Genomic DNA, 18,389 nt, shown 5'->3' on the forward strand with positions numbered 1-18,389 from the left:
ATATTGTTTCATCATATATAATATTATAATATAAAGTATAATTAATATGATGTATAGCTCCATAATTATCTATATGTGCCTGAGTGTATGAATGAGTAATATCTTTTAAATTCTCATACTAGCTTTCTCTGGAAAGAAAGCCTATTTTTCTAGCAGTTACTGTTTACTGTGCCAGAAATGTAAGCACTTTGATACATCTGATGTCTGTCTTTAAAAATATATCCCAAATATTGTATTTCCAGTTTCAATTCCTGGGTCAAATTATTAGAAAAAGACTTCTTATTTTGATTCAAAATATTTTTATATGTTATATACAATATAATAGAGGATAACTTACGAATAATTTCCTACGACGCCTACATTGTTTATGAAATCTCCTTTGTAGTATATATGCAATTTCAAAACTGTGTTAATATTTCTACTGCTTTTCAGTCTTTGCTCAACTCAGCCTCTTAAAGGAAATTACTTTAATGAAGTGACAGATCCTTCCATGGGACTGAGTCTGTTTATTATATACTTACAACCTATATCAAATAAATAGGTGATTAGACATGTTACCCAACTTAGATTTACAGAAGTATACTTGAAATGTAAACATAGATAACACTTTCTGAAATAAAAATTAGTGCATTTCAGATATGCTTTACGCCAGTGTTAGGAAACTTTTACAGAAATATCAGATTGTCTTATATGAAAGGAGAATTCATTTTGAAGTAAATTTAAAAACTAATCTTAAAATCACTTGTCAGTATCCATGATTTCAGGACATTTTTCTGTTCTGTAGGATGTTTTTGTTACCAAAAGCCTGAAATTGTGGAATCAAAGACAAAATTTAAAAACAAAAACTTCTTTAAGTATCAGGTTTTACTTAGCAAGAGTAGTCCTGAGAAGGCAATTTATTATTTTTTAAGACTGAGTGTCCCTTTCTGTATAGGAAAGATTGCTATACAAAAATCTTCACATTAAAAATAAAGAAGATGGTTTAAGGAAGTCCTATGGGCCATGTACTCTTGTATTATTGACAGAGATATTTTTCTGCTCTTCTAGCTTGCCTTGGCAACCAGTATATCATACAGAAGGAGAACTGAAATCCTGTAAGGAAAGTTAGTATTGCATAATTCTGGAAAGGGCTAAATCCTGTAAGATACTGAGCTTTTAAATAAATAGGAAATTAAATTTAGTATCTTAGAAACAATGAATAGTTTAGGTTGATGTGGCTCTGGAAGCCATCTGGTCTAATGCCCCCCTCAAAGCAGGGCAACCTTCAAAGTTGAATCTAATTTTGGTGTTAGATTAGGTTGCTCAGGGTCTTGTCCAGCTGAATTTTGAATGTTTCCAAGGATTCCCCAACCTCTGGCACTCTGTTTCAGTGCTGACTACTTCCTTGGGAATTTTTTTCTTTATATTTTATTGGAATCACTATGATTAGTTTCTTAAACCTTAATATATGAGGCAAAGTAGAAATTCTGTAGTAATGATCCCATATCAGGTCTAATAAAAGCTGAATTTAGAATGTATCATAAGTGCATTCTAACCTTCTGGATTTGTACTTTCAAAGCCAACCAAAGTATATACATTTTGTGAAAACTAAGAATAGGATTCTGAAGAGCTCTTCTATGTTAGTCAAATCCCTCCCTCACTGAAGTCAGTAAAATTTTACTTTTGTTTTAAACAAATGCAGATTTAGGCCAATACAAAGCATTTTGAAATCTTATACTGAAAATAATGTCACTTACAGGGTGCTGAGTTACCATTGTAATCCCTTGCATCCATCCATCAGAACCTTTAGGTTTATAAAACTAAATTATGCAAAGCAGAGACTTAAGTGGGTGATTCAGCAATGACTATTTAGCAAATAATTTTTGCTGAACTGAGGCAGTTAGCCACAGCATTAAATAAAAGTCAGTTCATAAACACACTGCTTTAGTTTGAGCTTGGGTAAACACTGTACCTTATTCTTCTCTTTCATGCTGTATTCTGCTCCTGTCCTATTTTGTAGGCTAGTGCCAACAAAGGAGAGAGACATGTAAATCCATTCTTTTTCTAACTCCTTTGTGGTAACATTCTCTTGGGCAATATTCAGTGACTAGTCTCTCTGTGCTGTAGAGGAAGCAGCTTTAGTCTCTTTCATTCCCTTTCAAGATACAAATGTTCCTAATTGAGTACCCAGGGACTTTGGGGGACTTTCAGCTTGCACCCATTGCCTCTTGTCCTTCCACTGGGCACCACTGAGAAGAATCTGTCTCCATCTTCTGTAGTCCCTCCCATCAGGTATTTATACACATTAAATAAGATCTCCCCGAGCCTTCTCTTTTCCAGGCTAAACAGTCCCTGCTATCTAAGCCTCTCCTCATATGCTGGATGCTACAATCCCTTACTCATCTTCATGACTTGCTCCAGCATGTCCATGTCATTCTTGTACTGGGGAGCCCAGAACTGGGGTGTCTCAGTGCTCAGTAGAGAGGAATAATCATCTTCCTTGACCTGCTGGCAACACTCTTTCTAATGCAGCCCAGGATACCGTTGGCCTTCTTTGCCACAACAGTGCATTGCTGGCTCATGTTCAAGTTGTTATCCACCAGGATCCCCAGGTCCTTCTCAGTCCCCAGTTTGAACTAGTGGATGGGATCATTCCTCCCCAAGGGCAAGACTTTGCATTTGCCTTTACTGAACTTCATGAGGTGCCTCTCTGCCTATTTCTCCAGCCTGTTGAAGTCCCTCTGAATGGCAGTACAATCATCTGGCGTATCATTCACTCCTCCCAGTTTTGTATCATCTGTGAACTTGCTGAGGGTGTATTCAGTCCCATCATCCAGGTCATTAATGAAGATGTTGAACAGTACTGGCTCCAGCCTCGACCCCTGGAGCACACGATTAGTAACTGGCCGCCACCTAGACTTTGCATTGCTGATGTTACCAAGCCAGTCATCTCATTGCAGGAGACTGTCAGTTTGGTCAAGCGTGATTTCCCCATGACAAATCCATACTGACTACTCCCAATCATCTTCTAGTCCTTTGTATGCTTGTAAATGGTTTTCAGGAGCTATTGGTCCAGGCTCAAGATAGTCTCAAATATAATGTAGACTTTATCTCATGAGGACAGGAAAAGCAAACAATAAAAATAAATGCAAGGGCTAGAGGGAGGGACCTGGAGCTACAATTGTTTTTTTGAAATACCAGCTCTTTAATGAAGCTTGTAGTTAGATCAGTTCTGGTACCACCAGACCGGGGAGCCTTCCCTCCCTGGTTGAGGATTCCCAGGAGTGTTAAATCACTAGTATGTCCTGTAGGATGAATGCAGAAGGTGAGTCCTGAAGTTTCATATTTAAATAATATTATCTATATGGATTTTGCTTACACAAAGGAGGTAGAGCTAAATTGCTTCTAAGTATACAGCTCTGTTGGAGTTCTTCTATAATTAGTACTGTTAATAAAGGAATAGGTTCTTTATAACATTGAGCTTACTGTGACTCTGAAGGAAATAATTATTCAGTAATTATTTTGATATACTTTTGAGTCCAAAAAAGTCTTAATCTGACTATTTAGCAATAATTCACTTTAATCCTGGAGATTTTAATATTTAAAGAAAAGAGAATCCATGATGCAGCTTCTTTGGTAGAAATAGAAGAAAAATTTTCCACAGTTGGAAAATTACAGGCTGTGTAGGTGTTGAAATGCCTCCTGATTCAAATTCGTAATTGGCAGCAAGCCAGATACTAAGCGTTTCTGGTTTAAAGGGGAACACTCCACTTTTCATTTCATTACTTACTCAAAAAACCACATTTTATAGCAGTTCTAATTTATTCCATCTTGATGTAAAATGAATAAAGTATTCAGTAAAATACCTTCTACAAGTTACTTTGACTTTTGCATTATTACTGGCTAGTACAAAAGTACACATCTTTTCCTTGATGAGGCTGCAAGTTGAATTTTATGAAATTCTGGTCCTCATCCACCCTTGTGACCCTTTTTCACTTTGGGGGCTCTGGATTTCCCAGTTCTGCTTTAAAACTTTGTTGGAATTAGCATGTCATATTCAAAGAAATGTGCCATAAACAGGAAAAGCTTTAATATTCATTGTTTTAAATTAGATAATAAAATAGTTTTGTATAATACAAAAATATTGCAAGCTGTAAATAGATCAATTCTTAATCTTAATTTAAATCCTTTTTCACTGGGTGACACAATACTGTCCGCTTGTTGAGTTTAGATGTTGCTGAGAGACCATTTTTTGTTGAGAGCTCATACTTATTTTGCAAAATGAGACTGTAGAGATATCAATACTAAAATCTATCTGAAAATGTGTACTCTAGTTGTTTCTCCCTGATTTTGAATGCCTTTAAAAATGGCTTTAGTATAGCTTTGACCATCAAAACTTGTCAACATTCTTGTGTTTACAAACAACACTTAAAATAGACTGATGTAGACAATAGCTAGCCAGAAAATTGGCTCCTAATACTTTTTAAGAAAATCACATTAGCTTAATTTTGCATCAGTAGTCTGATTTTATTACAGAAGATTAAAAAACTAGAAACTTACTGATACGATTTTTCAGTTGTAATACATGCTGTATTTAAAAAAAAATAAAAATGCAGTATTGGATCAGTCATTTTCTGTGTTCCAAAATTAAGATAGATAGCAGAAGAAAAAGATGACCCCTATCCAAAAAATATAGGAAATGTGGATTACTTTTATATTCTGTTTGCAAATTTTTTTTCCTTGGCCTTGAAATTACATATCTTCAATTTGTCTTGCCTTTTAGGTTGTTGAATTTTTTGGTTAAGATTTTTATTATTACACTCTCTTGTGAATTTCCATGTAAGTTTTAAGTATTTCAGTATAATTTTCTGAAAGTTCAGAAAATGAGAAAATATATTTGAGATGTATAAAATAATAAACATTTAAATTAGCATTGTTGTTCTGATGACAGAAGAAAATGAAGAAAATGGAAAGTGAGGGAAGAGACACTAAAGTCATGATCCTTCAACTAAATTATCTGATGTTAAGATCACATGGTAAATCATGGTTATAGATAGAAATGGAACTCAGGATCTGCTAACCTTGACCCTGTTAACCTTTCTTCAGACCATGCTATCTCTGACAACCAAAAGAAGACCCAAGTAATTTATGAAAATTTGAAATAGCCACATTTAACAGGAAAGAATACTTTTGGGCTGCTGCTGTTATAACCATAGTTCTCAGCTTTGCCTGGTAACATGTATAGTTAGTTTTACATGTGTGTTAACCTCCATCCCCAGCTATAATTTTTATTTGCTTTTAGTTATTGTAAATGTATAGAAACAATAAATGTGGAGTCTCTGCTCTGGATATGATTCCCAGATTTTCCTTGGTGGGTCAGAATGTTGCAGCCTTGATTATAGCACTGTGCAATAACCTCAGTACAGCGCTCACAGCTTGCTACTTCCTTGTTACTCATTGTAGAATTTATGATAATTCTTCTTCTATTTGGGTTTTTAATCTTTGTAATATTGAAGAATTACATGGCCCGCAAATAAAAGACAAAAACACTGGTTCATGGAATTCATGGTGGATAACACTCATTTAGAACACAGTTAATGCCATTAACAAGTTGATGGTATACTGTTGTTGACTGCTGTTGAAATCTGGAAACCAGTAATATTTGATTCTGTCCCAGATCAGTTATTTTAGTTAGGTGCTGTAATTGTGCAAATGTTTCTGAGGGTGCTATATGTTGTTATGTGGGAAACCAGTGGGACTACTCCTAGTGATAAAGGTAAGCATAAGCTGGCTAAGGCTTGTAATGCATTTCTGTGGGCAGGATCTGTCATTTGTTTACAATGCAGGTATCTACAAGTGAGCTAGGCTTTGTGTCTGCCTTTATATAGGCAGTAGGGGGAAACAGGCATTTGTAGAGTACAGTCTATCTGATCTATTTATGCTGAGATAAATTGTTCCCTATCAAGACCTGTTTCTCTTCCTTGATTATAAAGGAAAATTATCTTAGAGGCAGACACACAATCTAAAGTTAGGTCAGGTTAATTCAATCATATATGCTGAACTTCAGACGTTCTTTGGAAGTACTGGCACCTTTATGTTAGATCTGTACACAGATGAGATATAAATGCAATAGCAAGATTTACCTTTTTTGGAAGGAGAAGTTTTTGTTGGGGCAGAGCTTTTCCCATGTTAAGACTCTTATGCGGAATGATAGTTTGTGAGTTTGATAACTATTCTTATCTACAGAATGGAAACCTAATACAGAAGTGAACTGTTGTGTGTATGACTACTCAGCAGGTAAAGACAGAACAAGGATTTGAACTCTGGAATTGCTGCCTTCCAGCCTGTACTTAGTTTTCTAGAACATACTGCCTTCTAATATGGAAAATTACCTTTGTAAGGATAGTGAAGAATACTCTATCTTTCAAAAATATGCCTGAAATGTAGGTTGCTAAACACTATTAAGTTAATACTAGTGATCCCTAATTAGTATTCGAATATTTTTACTACAGCATTATGGAGTACCATGCAAAATAATAATAAAAAAAAAGTCTTTCCAGTAGGACATTATAGTATTTCTGGTAGGGTATTCTAGTCTCCATTGATTCTAATCAAAGCTTTTTACTTTTGCTTCTCACTTATTACACAAACATATCCTCATTTTTAAAAGTGCGTTCATATGCATTTAACAAAATAGAGCTAAATTGGACTGCTTGTCTGTGCCTGTAAATAACTATAACTTCATTTAATCTTCTGAAAGACACAAATGTTGAGGGTGATTTAGAACATTAGTGGAATGTGCAATGATATATTCAGCTCTAAATGCTGCAGGAAGGCTTTGCATCTTAACTGTGAATACCCTCATATACTGCAGTGGCAGAACAAAACTGGAAGGTCATTGACAGTCACTGTCTTGTGACTGTTACATGTACCTAGTTCCTTTCTTGATATGTTCTGCTAAGAAAACTCGGAACGACCATGGGATAGGGCATGCTATATGGAAGTATTTAAAAGTAGTTTTAGTATGAGTTTCTTTTTAAAACATGTATAATCATATTGTACATTTAATTGTAATGTCACATTAAGAAAAATACTTGCATGTGTTAATAATGTACAGTTGAGTTTAGTATGCTTAAGAACAAGCATTTTAGCTGTTTGAATAGCTGAATTTGCTTAGCAAAACAGGTTTTATTCATTTAAACAGGAAAAAGTGCATTTTAACATCCAGTTTTATTGTTAATTTTGGCATCCAGAAAAATCAGAACCTTTCTCTTTCTGATTTCATTTTAGAAGTTCATCTACTTGGGAAGTTTTTGTTTTCTTCTCATGCCTGTCCTTCACTGGTGCCTACCCTTTCCCTTCCCTCTTTTTTTGTCTCTTTCAATTGCAGGGTATCATCAATAGAAACAGAATGAGAAGAAACATAGAAGATACTTAATCTACTCTAGTTTTTGTGTGCTTTTGATGTTTCTTTAATTGTACTTGACAATATGAACATACATTTGGTTATCTTCCCTTTAAAAAAAAAGGGGGGGGCAAAAACTGCAGGTCTCTGCAATAATGTTGTATGTTGAGTGCAGTTTTTATTTTTTGTGCTTCCTTCTATTTGTCCCCTTCCTGTGCTTTATCATCTTTATTCTTATAATGGGAAAGCTTCTACAAAACCACTGCCTTGATGATCCAGTTTGAAAAAAAGTCTTTCAAATGTCTTCCATTTTTCCCAAACCTACATTAAATATTAGAACACTTCGTATTAGAAATAATATAGGACAGCTTTTATGGTCGATATTCTTTTAATGTTGTTTTCTATTACATAGTATCTTAGTTTTAAGAAAAGAGTTAATGCCTCTTTTGTCTCATATGAAAACTTTTTTTTTTTTTTTTAATGAAACCTGTGAGCCTGTGGCATCTTAAGATCAATGTTTAAAATGTATGTATTTTTGTAAGCTCTGGCCAGGATATCCAAGGAACAAGTGTGGTGGCAAATCTTCCAGTCCTGATGCGACAGAATCCTGCAGAAACACTTCGTCGGGTTTTGCCAAAAATCAGAGTAAGTTTGCGTTCAATGAGGTTTGAATGCATCTTTTTCTGCTAGTATAAGTATTTTAATAAGGGGAAAAAATCCCAAATAATTTTATTAAAAACTGAGATTATAAATTTATCTTTTTGGCACTCCTTAGGAAGAGTTATCTCCAGCAGATCTTCTGCATTAATTCACTGAATTTATATATATACTGTATTTTTTGGAAAAATGTTATAACAGGAGGAGAAAGCAGAAGTAATACTGTTTACATATTCTAAAGATATTTATGTTTAGATAAAGGGTAGTTTAAAGGACATAAATATCTCCCTCTTTCCGCTCTGCCCCAGGTGTGACCCCTTGGTTGATGTAGCGTAGAAGAAATGAAAAGGTTCATTTAAGGTGTGGTTTAAGGAGCAGCTTCAGCCAGTATAAGACCATACTGCATCACAAAGGCAGATCTTAATTCCTAGTAGGTATACACAGTCAGATGCAAATCCTAGCAACTCTGAAGCTATATAAGGCTACAGCAGGTGCTAATACTTTTGAATATGTTAGTCTACCTCTTCAGTGATTTTAAGGCTACCAGCTGAGCTGAAAAATACATCGTTTTTGTCTATCAAAACATTTGAAAATTTATTTTGATGATGGCAAATTGGAGGATTTTCATTGGAACAGGGTATTGTCACTCTTCTGCCAATAGCATTAACACTTTTCTATCTGTTTTTATGTCATTAAATCAATCTGGTTTTAATTAAAAATCATTTTCTAATTAGTCCTTGGTCTCTTTAGTCCTGTTTGAGCATATATGCATCTGTTTTAGTTGCTGCATTTTCCCTGTCATTTACTAAATTCTAAAATACTAAAGTCCAGAAATAACTAATGGATGTTCTGCACTGTTTTGTCTTTGGGGTAGTTGATGAATTGGACTACTACTGCTGGCTCATTCTTAAAGGAAATACTGTTAAGGCTGAGGAGCTATCACCAATAGTAAACAAGTGTTTTTTCAGTACTGAAATAGCACCTCATTCTTCTGTTAATTTTGTAAAGGAGGATGCTGTTTCTTATTATTACTGTTTCTTGTCACTTGCTTCCCCTTTTCCCCAAATTCCTGTTCAAATAAAGGCAGGTGAAAATTTATTACTCAGTTTGAATCTGCATGGGTTTTGAACCCAGTGAATTTGAACAGATAGAAAACTGGTGGAAGTAAGTATTATAAGGTTCATTTTTAAGTGAGTGAGAACAAAAATCCTTGTAAAAGTTTCACTAATCTACCTATCTGTCTTTGTCAGGATCAGGATCCCACTATATAAAGACAGCTATATCTTAAGAGGAAGGCTTTTTTTTTTTCCCCTCCAGATTTTAATAAATAGACTGTTCATATTTCAGAATATGCTATTTCAATATCAGCTCTTTAAACTACTTAGGATAGGTCAATCCTAGGAGTCTTTTTTTTTTTCCACTTTCATGATTCTAAAGTTTTCTTGTGGTTAAAGCATTGAAACAAATCAGTCTGTGGGCTGGTTTCCTGCAGTTGATCACTTTTGTGTAAATATGAAATAGGTTTAAACCAATTTTCAACTAAAAGAACCTTATGTTTACAAGCAGCTGTTTTGTTAAATGTATGTGCTGTGTATGGGAAAAGAGGTAACTAATCATGAAGATTTCTCCTAGGAAATGTATTTTTGAAGCATTGAGTTGTGTTATCTTTATAATTTTGTGGACAGACTCAGTTTCCTCGTCTGTTTTTAGATCTGCTATAGGCATTTTCATTGGAGTGATTCATTCATGGTTTCACTAGGACAGTGTGGAACTTAATTTCTTTTTTCTTACATGGTTTAAAAATCTCTCTTTTCAGCACCATTTGCTAATAGGAAAGTCATTTTCTTATTGCAACCAGCTGATGGTTAAGAAAAGTATTTAGATCACTTCAGGAAGATGAAAAAGAATTTAACTGGTTACTAGTCCAAGCTGAATTTGAATCTGATGATCTTCAACAAGTAGAACTGAAAGTTTTGAGTTATATTAAGAATCTCCTAGGCTACGTTGTCCTTGCTATCTAAAGCACTTTAAGGATGAAAAGAAAAACAGTCTTCTGTAGTAGTTGCTGTGTGTTTTCTTGCTGTATCTATATCAGATTCTCATTGTAAAGTGTAAGATAGTATACATTGTAATAATAACAAAGGTGACGTGTCTGAGAGCCCCATGCTTATGTCATACAGTTTTCTCTCCATTGCGGAGATGATTACCAAATAGAAAAGTGGGTCTGTGAAAAAATGATGGTACTTGTTTGTTCCAGTAATTATCACATATATTTCATTATTTCCTTTGTTGCAGTTTTAAAGAAACTAATTGCTTCTATTACTGAAAAGCTGTGTGGTATATATCTCTCTGCTTTTTTTGATTTTAAACCAGCTACTTTAACATTATATTAACAAAAGAAATCTAGAAAAATATTGTATTATGAAAAATTGTTTTTCTTATCGCCTGTGGAGCTGGTCTGAAATGGTATCTTTTCTCTCCCAATCTTAAGCAAGAGGCTGCTTGAGATGCGATTCAGTATTTTTGGAAAAACTAAGGGATTTTATTCTGCTAATTTGTTAGGAGTTGTTAGACTGAAAGATGAAGAACAAATACCTGTGAAGTCTTCAACATGATTACTTAGCAAATACTTTTTCTGTAAATGCAAGCTCTACTGCATACCTGTCAGCAGAAGGGTCTTTGGTTCCATATTGTAGGTGTACTCTGTAATATCAGACATCGCCTTTCAACTTGATATTCTCTCCTGAGATCTCTGAGATCCCAGGAGACTGCTGTGTCTCAGGAGGAGATGTTCCAGCTCTTACCTGATTCTTTGAACTCAGCAAATGGCCAAGAAAAAGCTATATTCAGAACTGAGGACTAGTACAGGCTGAGAGATTGTTTAAAAAACATTGAAGTGCTTCTAGTTATCTGATTCTGTGCTTTAAGATGCAGGTCAATAGGCATTTTGTTAAAAAAAAAAAAAAAAATCAATGTGTAATGCTTTGAAAAAATAGTGACTTGATGATGCAAAGTAATTGAAAACCTTTAACTTAAGCCAAGTTTTTGCAGTTACTACCACATGTTATTCTGACATTTTGTCATGCATTCTTTCCTAAACCAACTTACTGGCTTCAAGAAAAGTTACTATTTAAAATACTGAATCCATTTCTGTCTCTGTTTTTTCTGCTTTGAAAGCTGAGTACTTCCTGAAATGGAGGAACACAGTGGAAAAAAAGAAGTATATTTTTAACTGTAATTTGGCATATATTACAGAGCTGAGATGTTTGTTTCTATCAAAGCCATTTTTTGTCAGATTTTGTTAAATACTAGTAAACTCTGATGTTTTTATGCATTAGTATAAAAGGAAAATATAATTTTGTTCTTAAAAAATTTAATAGTCTTGATGGGCAAGCTGTTGAAAATAAAAAATTCCACTAAGATTTTGGGACAAAAAGAATTTTTGCATGTACAAACAGGAAATGACTCTGGGGAAGAATAAAGTGGTAGTCATGGCCTCTCTCTCACTCTTTTAATAAGTTTAATATGTGAATATAGTCTTTGGTTCATGTCTTGACTTTTTTATGTAGGGATGGAAAAAAATTAAAAAGCATGATCATAGCTTGATCAGGGCCTGGAAAAAGCATCTGTACAGTGAGAGTTAGAGCTCAATATGTTTAGATCAAGAGGTACTTAATTACTTTGTAAAAATATCTTCCTTATTGATAAGAAAGAATATTTAACTGAAAAGGTGTATGAGGAAACAAGAGTGAGGAATTGAAGACAGAGAAAAATTAGAAGTGAAGCAGACACTTTTAATGGTGATATTGATTAACCTTTGAGCAAATAACCAAGAAAGGAAATATATTTTCCATCTTGTGGTTTCTTTTAAATCCAGACTGAATGCCTTTCTAGATGATAAATTAAATGAAATTTAAGTTGATGGGCTCAAGGCAGAAATAAAAGAGCAAAATATAATGGCTCCTGATATGCAGGAGGTCAGTCTAAATCGAAGTGTTCCTTTTGGCTTTAAACTTTATTAATTAAAGCTCTCTGGAGTGAATATGAGTGAAATTTCTTTCTGGGGATACTGTTATAAAGCAGATTCTTCTATGATGCTCTGTTATTTAATATTTACTCTCATTAGCAGAAGAATAGTTCTGTTGTACTCATGTTTGCTGCAGTTTTAATGAGTTAAATGCCTCTGTTTAAAGGCCTTCAGTGCCTTTGACTGCAGAATGGTGTCTGGCATCATTAGCCACTTGACCTGTTATTTCTGTTCTTATCCTTATTTTTATTGGAGAAATAGTCCTGACTATTAAGTGGAAATTTTGTATAGCCTATAGAGGCATAATCCAACTCATTTGCAATTAGGATCTTGCAAATAGAGTCTTGTGTCACAGGGTACTAAGCTGACCGTTAAATTACTGCATTGCTTTCATGTCTATAAATTGGGAAAGGTCGCTTATGAATTCAAATTTGTATGTGAAAAGTAACTTGTATGGTAGTTGCAGGGTGAAATTTATCTGACAGTATTGTCACAGGATAGGAAAACCAGCTTACTTATTTAGTCTCCTTACAGAAACCCAAAAGCAAAAATAAATACTACTTTTATTAGAACTGAGGATAAAACAGATTCAAGAAGATAAGTGTGAGGAATGTTCTGGCTCTCTGGATGAAAAATTTTACTTGTGAGAAACTGATAAACCTGGTTACTTTTATAGATAAATGTTGAAATGGATATATGCAAATTTATTATCTTACTTTAAAACCCAGTTAGATTAAAATGATGTCAAGGACCCTTCATATATTTAGTCATAGGTGCTTTAGGGCTGAGATAAGCAAAATCAAATATGCCATACCTCAGTAAACATGCCAGATCTAAGTAATGATTAAATTGGGTGTCAATATTTGGGATAAGCTATTAAAAAACAAACTCATTACATATCATTTTGAAGCTAACATAGGAGTGAGATTATGAAGTATTTTTATAAATTCTACAGTTGAAATGAAGTGGCATCTGGTATGGATTCTTTTGCACAGAGATCACCACTCTCTAGATTTCTGCATGCACCTCCTCATGAACCTTGGAAGTCATTGAAATGCAGATTTAGGGAAAGCTTAGACATGCTTCCCAGCATTTCTTGTTGTGCACCAAATGGTTCCTTTCAAATGATGTTAGTAGTATTTTCCCTGTTTTTCCATCATTGCTCACAGCCACTAGAAGCAATGGTTTCAAATACCGGATTGATATATATATATATATATCTTTTTAATTTTAATAAGAGATTTTTCCAAATGTTTTGATTGCAGAAAATTGTGGCTACTGTTTCCTGAAGTGTATACATCAGGCCTTACTCAATGCTGTCTGATTGTTCCAAACTCGTTTTCACAATTATTTATTTTCCTGTTACATCAGTGTCCCCTTGGTAGCTTTGTTTTCTCCTAGTTGATTTTGTAGTTTAGGAAGAACTAGGGTGATTTTCACCCTGTCTTATGCCAAACATTGATGTTAAGGTCTATCTATATATCTTGGAGTTTCTGTAATTCCCCTTTATTTCTATGTCTTTCCAGCCCTAAATGAAAATCTCTGTCATATCAACACAGTTACTAACCTGGTAGACTATATTTCTACTTGCAATATTCTTTCAAGAGAATTCTGTTGCTGCAGCATATTAAACTAGAACTGAATTTTCTCTTTTCCAATTAATGCAATAAGCCATGCTTTTTAAATTTTGCAAGTTTTGATCCCTGAACTTAACTTGTAGACATTAGGATAGTGAACATGTTAGTGCCCTTAAATTCCATTGAATGTCCTTGTCTGAGTAGGACAGGGAGGACAAGCTTTTCTTCTCCAGAGTGAGAATCTGTGGTGATTCCAGGTACAGAAAAATACATTACTTTGTAAATAAGTAAATTTATATTACGTGAGTTGAGATTGCTCAGCTTGAAGTCAGTGAAACTGAAATGAGAAGGGAGGCCCACACATTTTCATATGCGGAACTGTACAGTCCTGAGTGCAAACATCAATGCAGGCAGATGTGTAAGCAATCTAGAAATTTACATTTCAATGTCTTCCGAGGTCCGTGAGGAGGCACATCCAGAGAATGTGTTCTCACACATGATTATTCAGAGTTGTGTGGATCTGTGGAGGAGACTATTTGGAAACTTTATTTGATGGTAAGTAAGCCTGTTTGCATTATGTACAAAGTGAATACGTACATAAAATTGAGTTCAGCTCTGTTATGTTTTAAGCTGCAGTGATGTCTTAGCATCTGCAGTGTGTGGATGATTCTTCTGATTTTTTGGGATTTTTTTTTCATTGCGTGTTTTTAACAATTGTATATCAAAATCCTAGAGCAATATGCATAGGTATTCTAATCCCAGAAACATTCATATTACAAATACAGCGAGTGGCCTTATTCTTTGCTGTGGCTGTTGTAGTAACAGTAGAAGAACAAGGGCAGAAATAGTCCATGGAGATAACAAGAGTGCAGTTTCCATGGCTATTGAATACATTCTGTTAATTCTGTTACGCTTTTTAGTTGGTTAGCTGCCATTATATATATATATATTTTTTTTTTCCCCTGTGTGTGTGTGGTGGGGGGAGAATGCTGTTTAAATACTCAGGTATAAACATTTACAGATAGCTCTTGAGAGATAACTAATGATTTTCTTTTAAAATTAGATAAACTGAAAATTTACACATTTGCACATACAAACTGGTTGGCATTTGTTTAATGAAAGCTTTTTATTGTTTTACTCTGATAAAGTAGGCAGTCTACTAATTCATTTCCCAGATGTTCTCTGCATGATTTCTTATCTGCATAATATGTATATAATGGATATTTTCTTAAAATTTAGTTTAGGTTGATTTTTTTTTAATTAAAAATCAGATTATCTTTAATACTTAAAATGTGATTTGAGAAAACACTGTTCATCTCAAGCACATCAAGAAAAGAAACAAAAAAGCCACCTACATAGAGTATTGAATAGGAAATGTAGGCTCTAAGCAGTTACTAAGTTTGAAATCACTCACGAAATGAGTACTTTAGTAGTAGACTAATGCACTTAATTGTCTCATGGGGCGGAAAGATGCATTTAGACAAACAAATGAAATATTCATGTAACTGATAGTAGTCATTATGAATATGTACGTATCTATGTCATGGATTACTTACTACAAGCTCTTGGCACATAACTCTGAAAGTGAAATGTGCTTTTTATTTCATCCCAGAAATTTAGTCAAATTTAATTTCCATATTATCATTGTTTAACTTTTGAACTGGTACTTTTAAAGATAGCTTAATTAATTATGTTGTTATATGTTAAACCTCAGTATTAGTAAATGCTGAGTTATCTGGCTAAATATGCTAATACATCTTTATTTTTAAGAGAATATATATACCTTTTTATTTGTGTTCCATACCAGTTGGTAAGGGCTAAAATTTAAATTGCTGCTACTATTTTAGTATCGCCTTCCAGGTGAACGAAATGCTTCTCTCTAATTCATATGCTGAAACAGAGGAAGTGAGTGTTGACTGGCTTGTTTTTACATCTTGTTTCGTAAAGTAGAAAAATCCATACATAAGCATAGATGAAACTGAAAGTTACAAAAATATATTATAAACAACTTCACTTTTCTTAAGAGATTCCGGTTACAATATGAGAGATTTGAATATTTCCAAGTAATCACTATTAAGAGAAAATGATTTTATAACCAATTTTGTAATCTGCCCAGATTTTTGCATACTGATTCTTAAAAATGAATGTAAAAATTTGAGTGTTCTTTCAATAACTTTCTGGCTCATCCTTTTAAATTGATATAATTTGTAATTATACAGGAAGTGCTGCATGTTGCAGGAGTGGAAATGCAGTTAACAGCTGCTGTTTCGTTTTTGACTATTCTGCAAGAGGAATCAGTGTCCATTCATACGTACTCCCACTCCTTTCTACACATCATTCTACAGAATCTGGAACACAGGGATGCAGGTCAGGGCTGTACAACTATGCTGCTGACTGATTAGTTCTATATGTTTTGTTTCCTTAGCAACTGTACGATACTGTGTAAAGCAGTGAGTGCAGTCACTGGGACTTTATTTTTCTGCACTTGCATGAAATAAAACATTTTGGCATGCTGACAACTTACTGGTATTTAAATATAAGTCTTCTTCATACAGATTAAAGCAAAGAAAAACATTTTGTTTGGAGGACTAAATCCTATAGTTTTTACTGAGTCCAAAGTTCTGAATTACTAAAATTCTTTGGCTAAGACAATAGAGGGAGAATGATTGAAATTTCTTCTGTGATGATTTGTTTTTCTTAACTTCTTTGACACTATTTTTAGGTTACAAAACAAAAAATGGCCTGCTGTTGCAAAAGTAAAAAGTTTAGGTGCAAAAGAAAGGAATATACATCTTCTAAATGAAGAAAATTTTTTTTTTTTTTAAGACAGAATGATTGTTTTCCCCTACCTACACCAGAATTAAAAAGGACAAGAAAATGGGGGCAGAATTTGCTTCTGATATATGCTGCTGCCCAGTGAGTGTACAAAGTCTTGAATGTTAATTTAATGCCTTTTAGACATATAGCTTCTTGAAGAGGTAAATGCAAGATGTGAGAACTAATTTTATAAAATCAATGTGTGTTTGGTTATACTTTTTGTATATGTACAACATAACATATAACCTATTTCTTACTGGCAGGAGTCAGCAATGCATGGCTAGAAACTCTTCTTGCTGTACTAGAAGCTTTACCCAAAGAGACCATCAGACATGAGGTAATAATATTCTCCCCACTTACGCTAACAGAAGATTAATGTTACTTTGTTTTTCAGAAGATTGGAGTTCCCTACAAGTCTCATTCACTTCAGTGAGATTTGTGGCAGTTCTATACCTGTGAAAACCAGTAACATTTGTGGAACATACTGTAAGAGAGGAATGTGCTGAGGCCAGACAGGAAGGTCACCTTAAAAAGCTTCAGTGTTCTTCACCAAATAAATACCATATATATTTTAACACTTGGCATTACACATAGTATTCTTAGAAATGTTTTCATGTATCCTGTTTCAGTTTACAGGGCAGTATGTCATTCTGTCTCATCATGAAGAAAAGACATTTTGTTTGTTACTAGACAAAATTCTGGATTTCTGCTAAATGGAACTGACTGCTAGAGATATTTCTCATTGTGTAATCTAATGTTCTGCAAACACTATAGTTTTCCACTAGGTAGCTTGAGGAAAAGGAATGAATTCTGTCACTAAGTCATAATGTATTTCCTCTTTACTCTGCTAAATTATTCAGTTTTGTGCTGAGAATTCATATTTGATTGTTAAGTTTAAAAGTTTTCAGGTAGGGTTATCTTACTCTTTCAGATAGGGTTATCTTACTCTGTTTATAATTTAGAACAAAATGGAGCTGTAAATATATTATTGTTTATGTAGTATAAAAATACACATTAAATTTAGCTGGTAATTGGAATCAGCACTTTTTTTTTTTTAATTCTGAGAGGTGAAAAGTTAGGAGGAAAAAAAGGAGAAATTAATCTTGTCAGCTCCAAATCTACTAGTAATGTAACTTTAAAGATGTCGTTTAAAGGTAACTTAGTTTCTCCCCTGAGTTTTCTGTAGAATATAGGAAAACATTTACCACAGAATCGGAGAATAGTTGGGATTGGAAGGGACCTCTGGAGATCATCTGGGCCAACCCCCCCGATCAAGCAGGGTCACCTAGAGCAGGTTGTCCAGGATCATGTCCAGTTGGGTTTTGAATATCTCCAAGGATGGAGACTCCACAACCTCTCTGGCAACCTGTTCCAATGTTTGACTATCCTCACAGTGAAGAAGTGTTTTCTTGTGTTTAACTGGAATTTCCTTTGTTTCAGTTTGTGCCCATTGCCTCTCATCCTGTCACTGGGCACCACTGAGAGGAGTCTAGCACTGTCCTCTTTACACTCTTCTATCATATATTTATAAACATTGACAAGATTCCCCTGAGTGTTTTCTCACTCAGGCTGAACACCCCCAGCCCTCTCAGCCTCTCCTCATATGGCACATGCTCCACTCACTTTATCATCTTTGTGGCCTTTCACTGGACTCACTCCAGTATGTCCGTGTTTTTCTTGTGTTGGGAAGCCCAGAACTGGACACAGCACTCCAGATGTGGCCTCACCAGTGCTGAGCAGAGGGGAAGGATCACTACCTCGACCTGCTGGCAATGCTTTTTCTAATGCAGCCTGGGATACTTTTGGCCTTCTTTCCTATAAGGGCACACTGCTGGCACATGTTCAACTTGTTGTCCACCAGGACCCCCAGGTCCTTCTCTGCATGCTTCCACAAAAATTTGCTTTGAGAAGATCACAATTGACGAAG

The 18,389-nt window shown here is 34.6% G+C and overlaps 1 protein-coding gene across 2 annotated transcripts in view; it reads left to right on the top strand.

The window, feature by feature from the left end:
* Positions 1-18,389, top strand: part of PPP4R4 (protein phosphatase 4 regulatory subunit 4) — a 73,715-nt gene that overhangs the window by 16,223 nt on the left and 39,103 nt on the right. The window contains exons 3-5 of one of the 2 annotated variants that reach the window (XM_013940712.2): positions 7,927-8,029; positions 15,865-16,012; positions 16,726-16,799. In XM_013940712.2, the coding sequence (XP_013796166.1) occupies positions 7,927-8,029; positions 15,865-16,012; positions 16,726-16,799 (325 nt within the window). The remainder of the gene's footprint in view (positions 1-7,926; positions 8,030-15,864; positions 16,013-16,725; positions 16,800-18,389) is intronic. The other variant, XM_067294922.1, reaches the window with a different exon arrangement.

The sequence above is a fragment of the Apteryx mantelli genome, chromosome 4 (genome assembly GCF_036417845.1).
Source record: "Apteryx mantelli isolate bAptMan1 chromosome 4, bAptMan1.hap1, whole genome shotgun sequence".
Taxonomy (NCBI): domain Eukaryota; kingdom Metazoa; phylum Chordata; class Aves; order Apterygiformes; family Apterygidae; genus Apteryx; species Apteryx mantelli.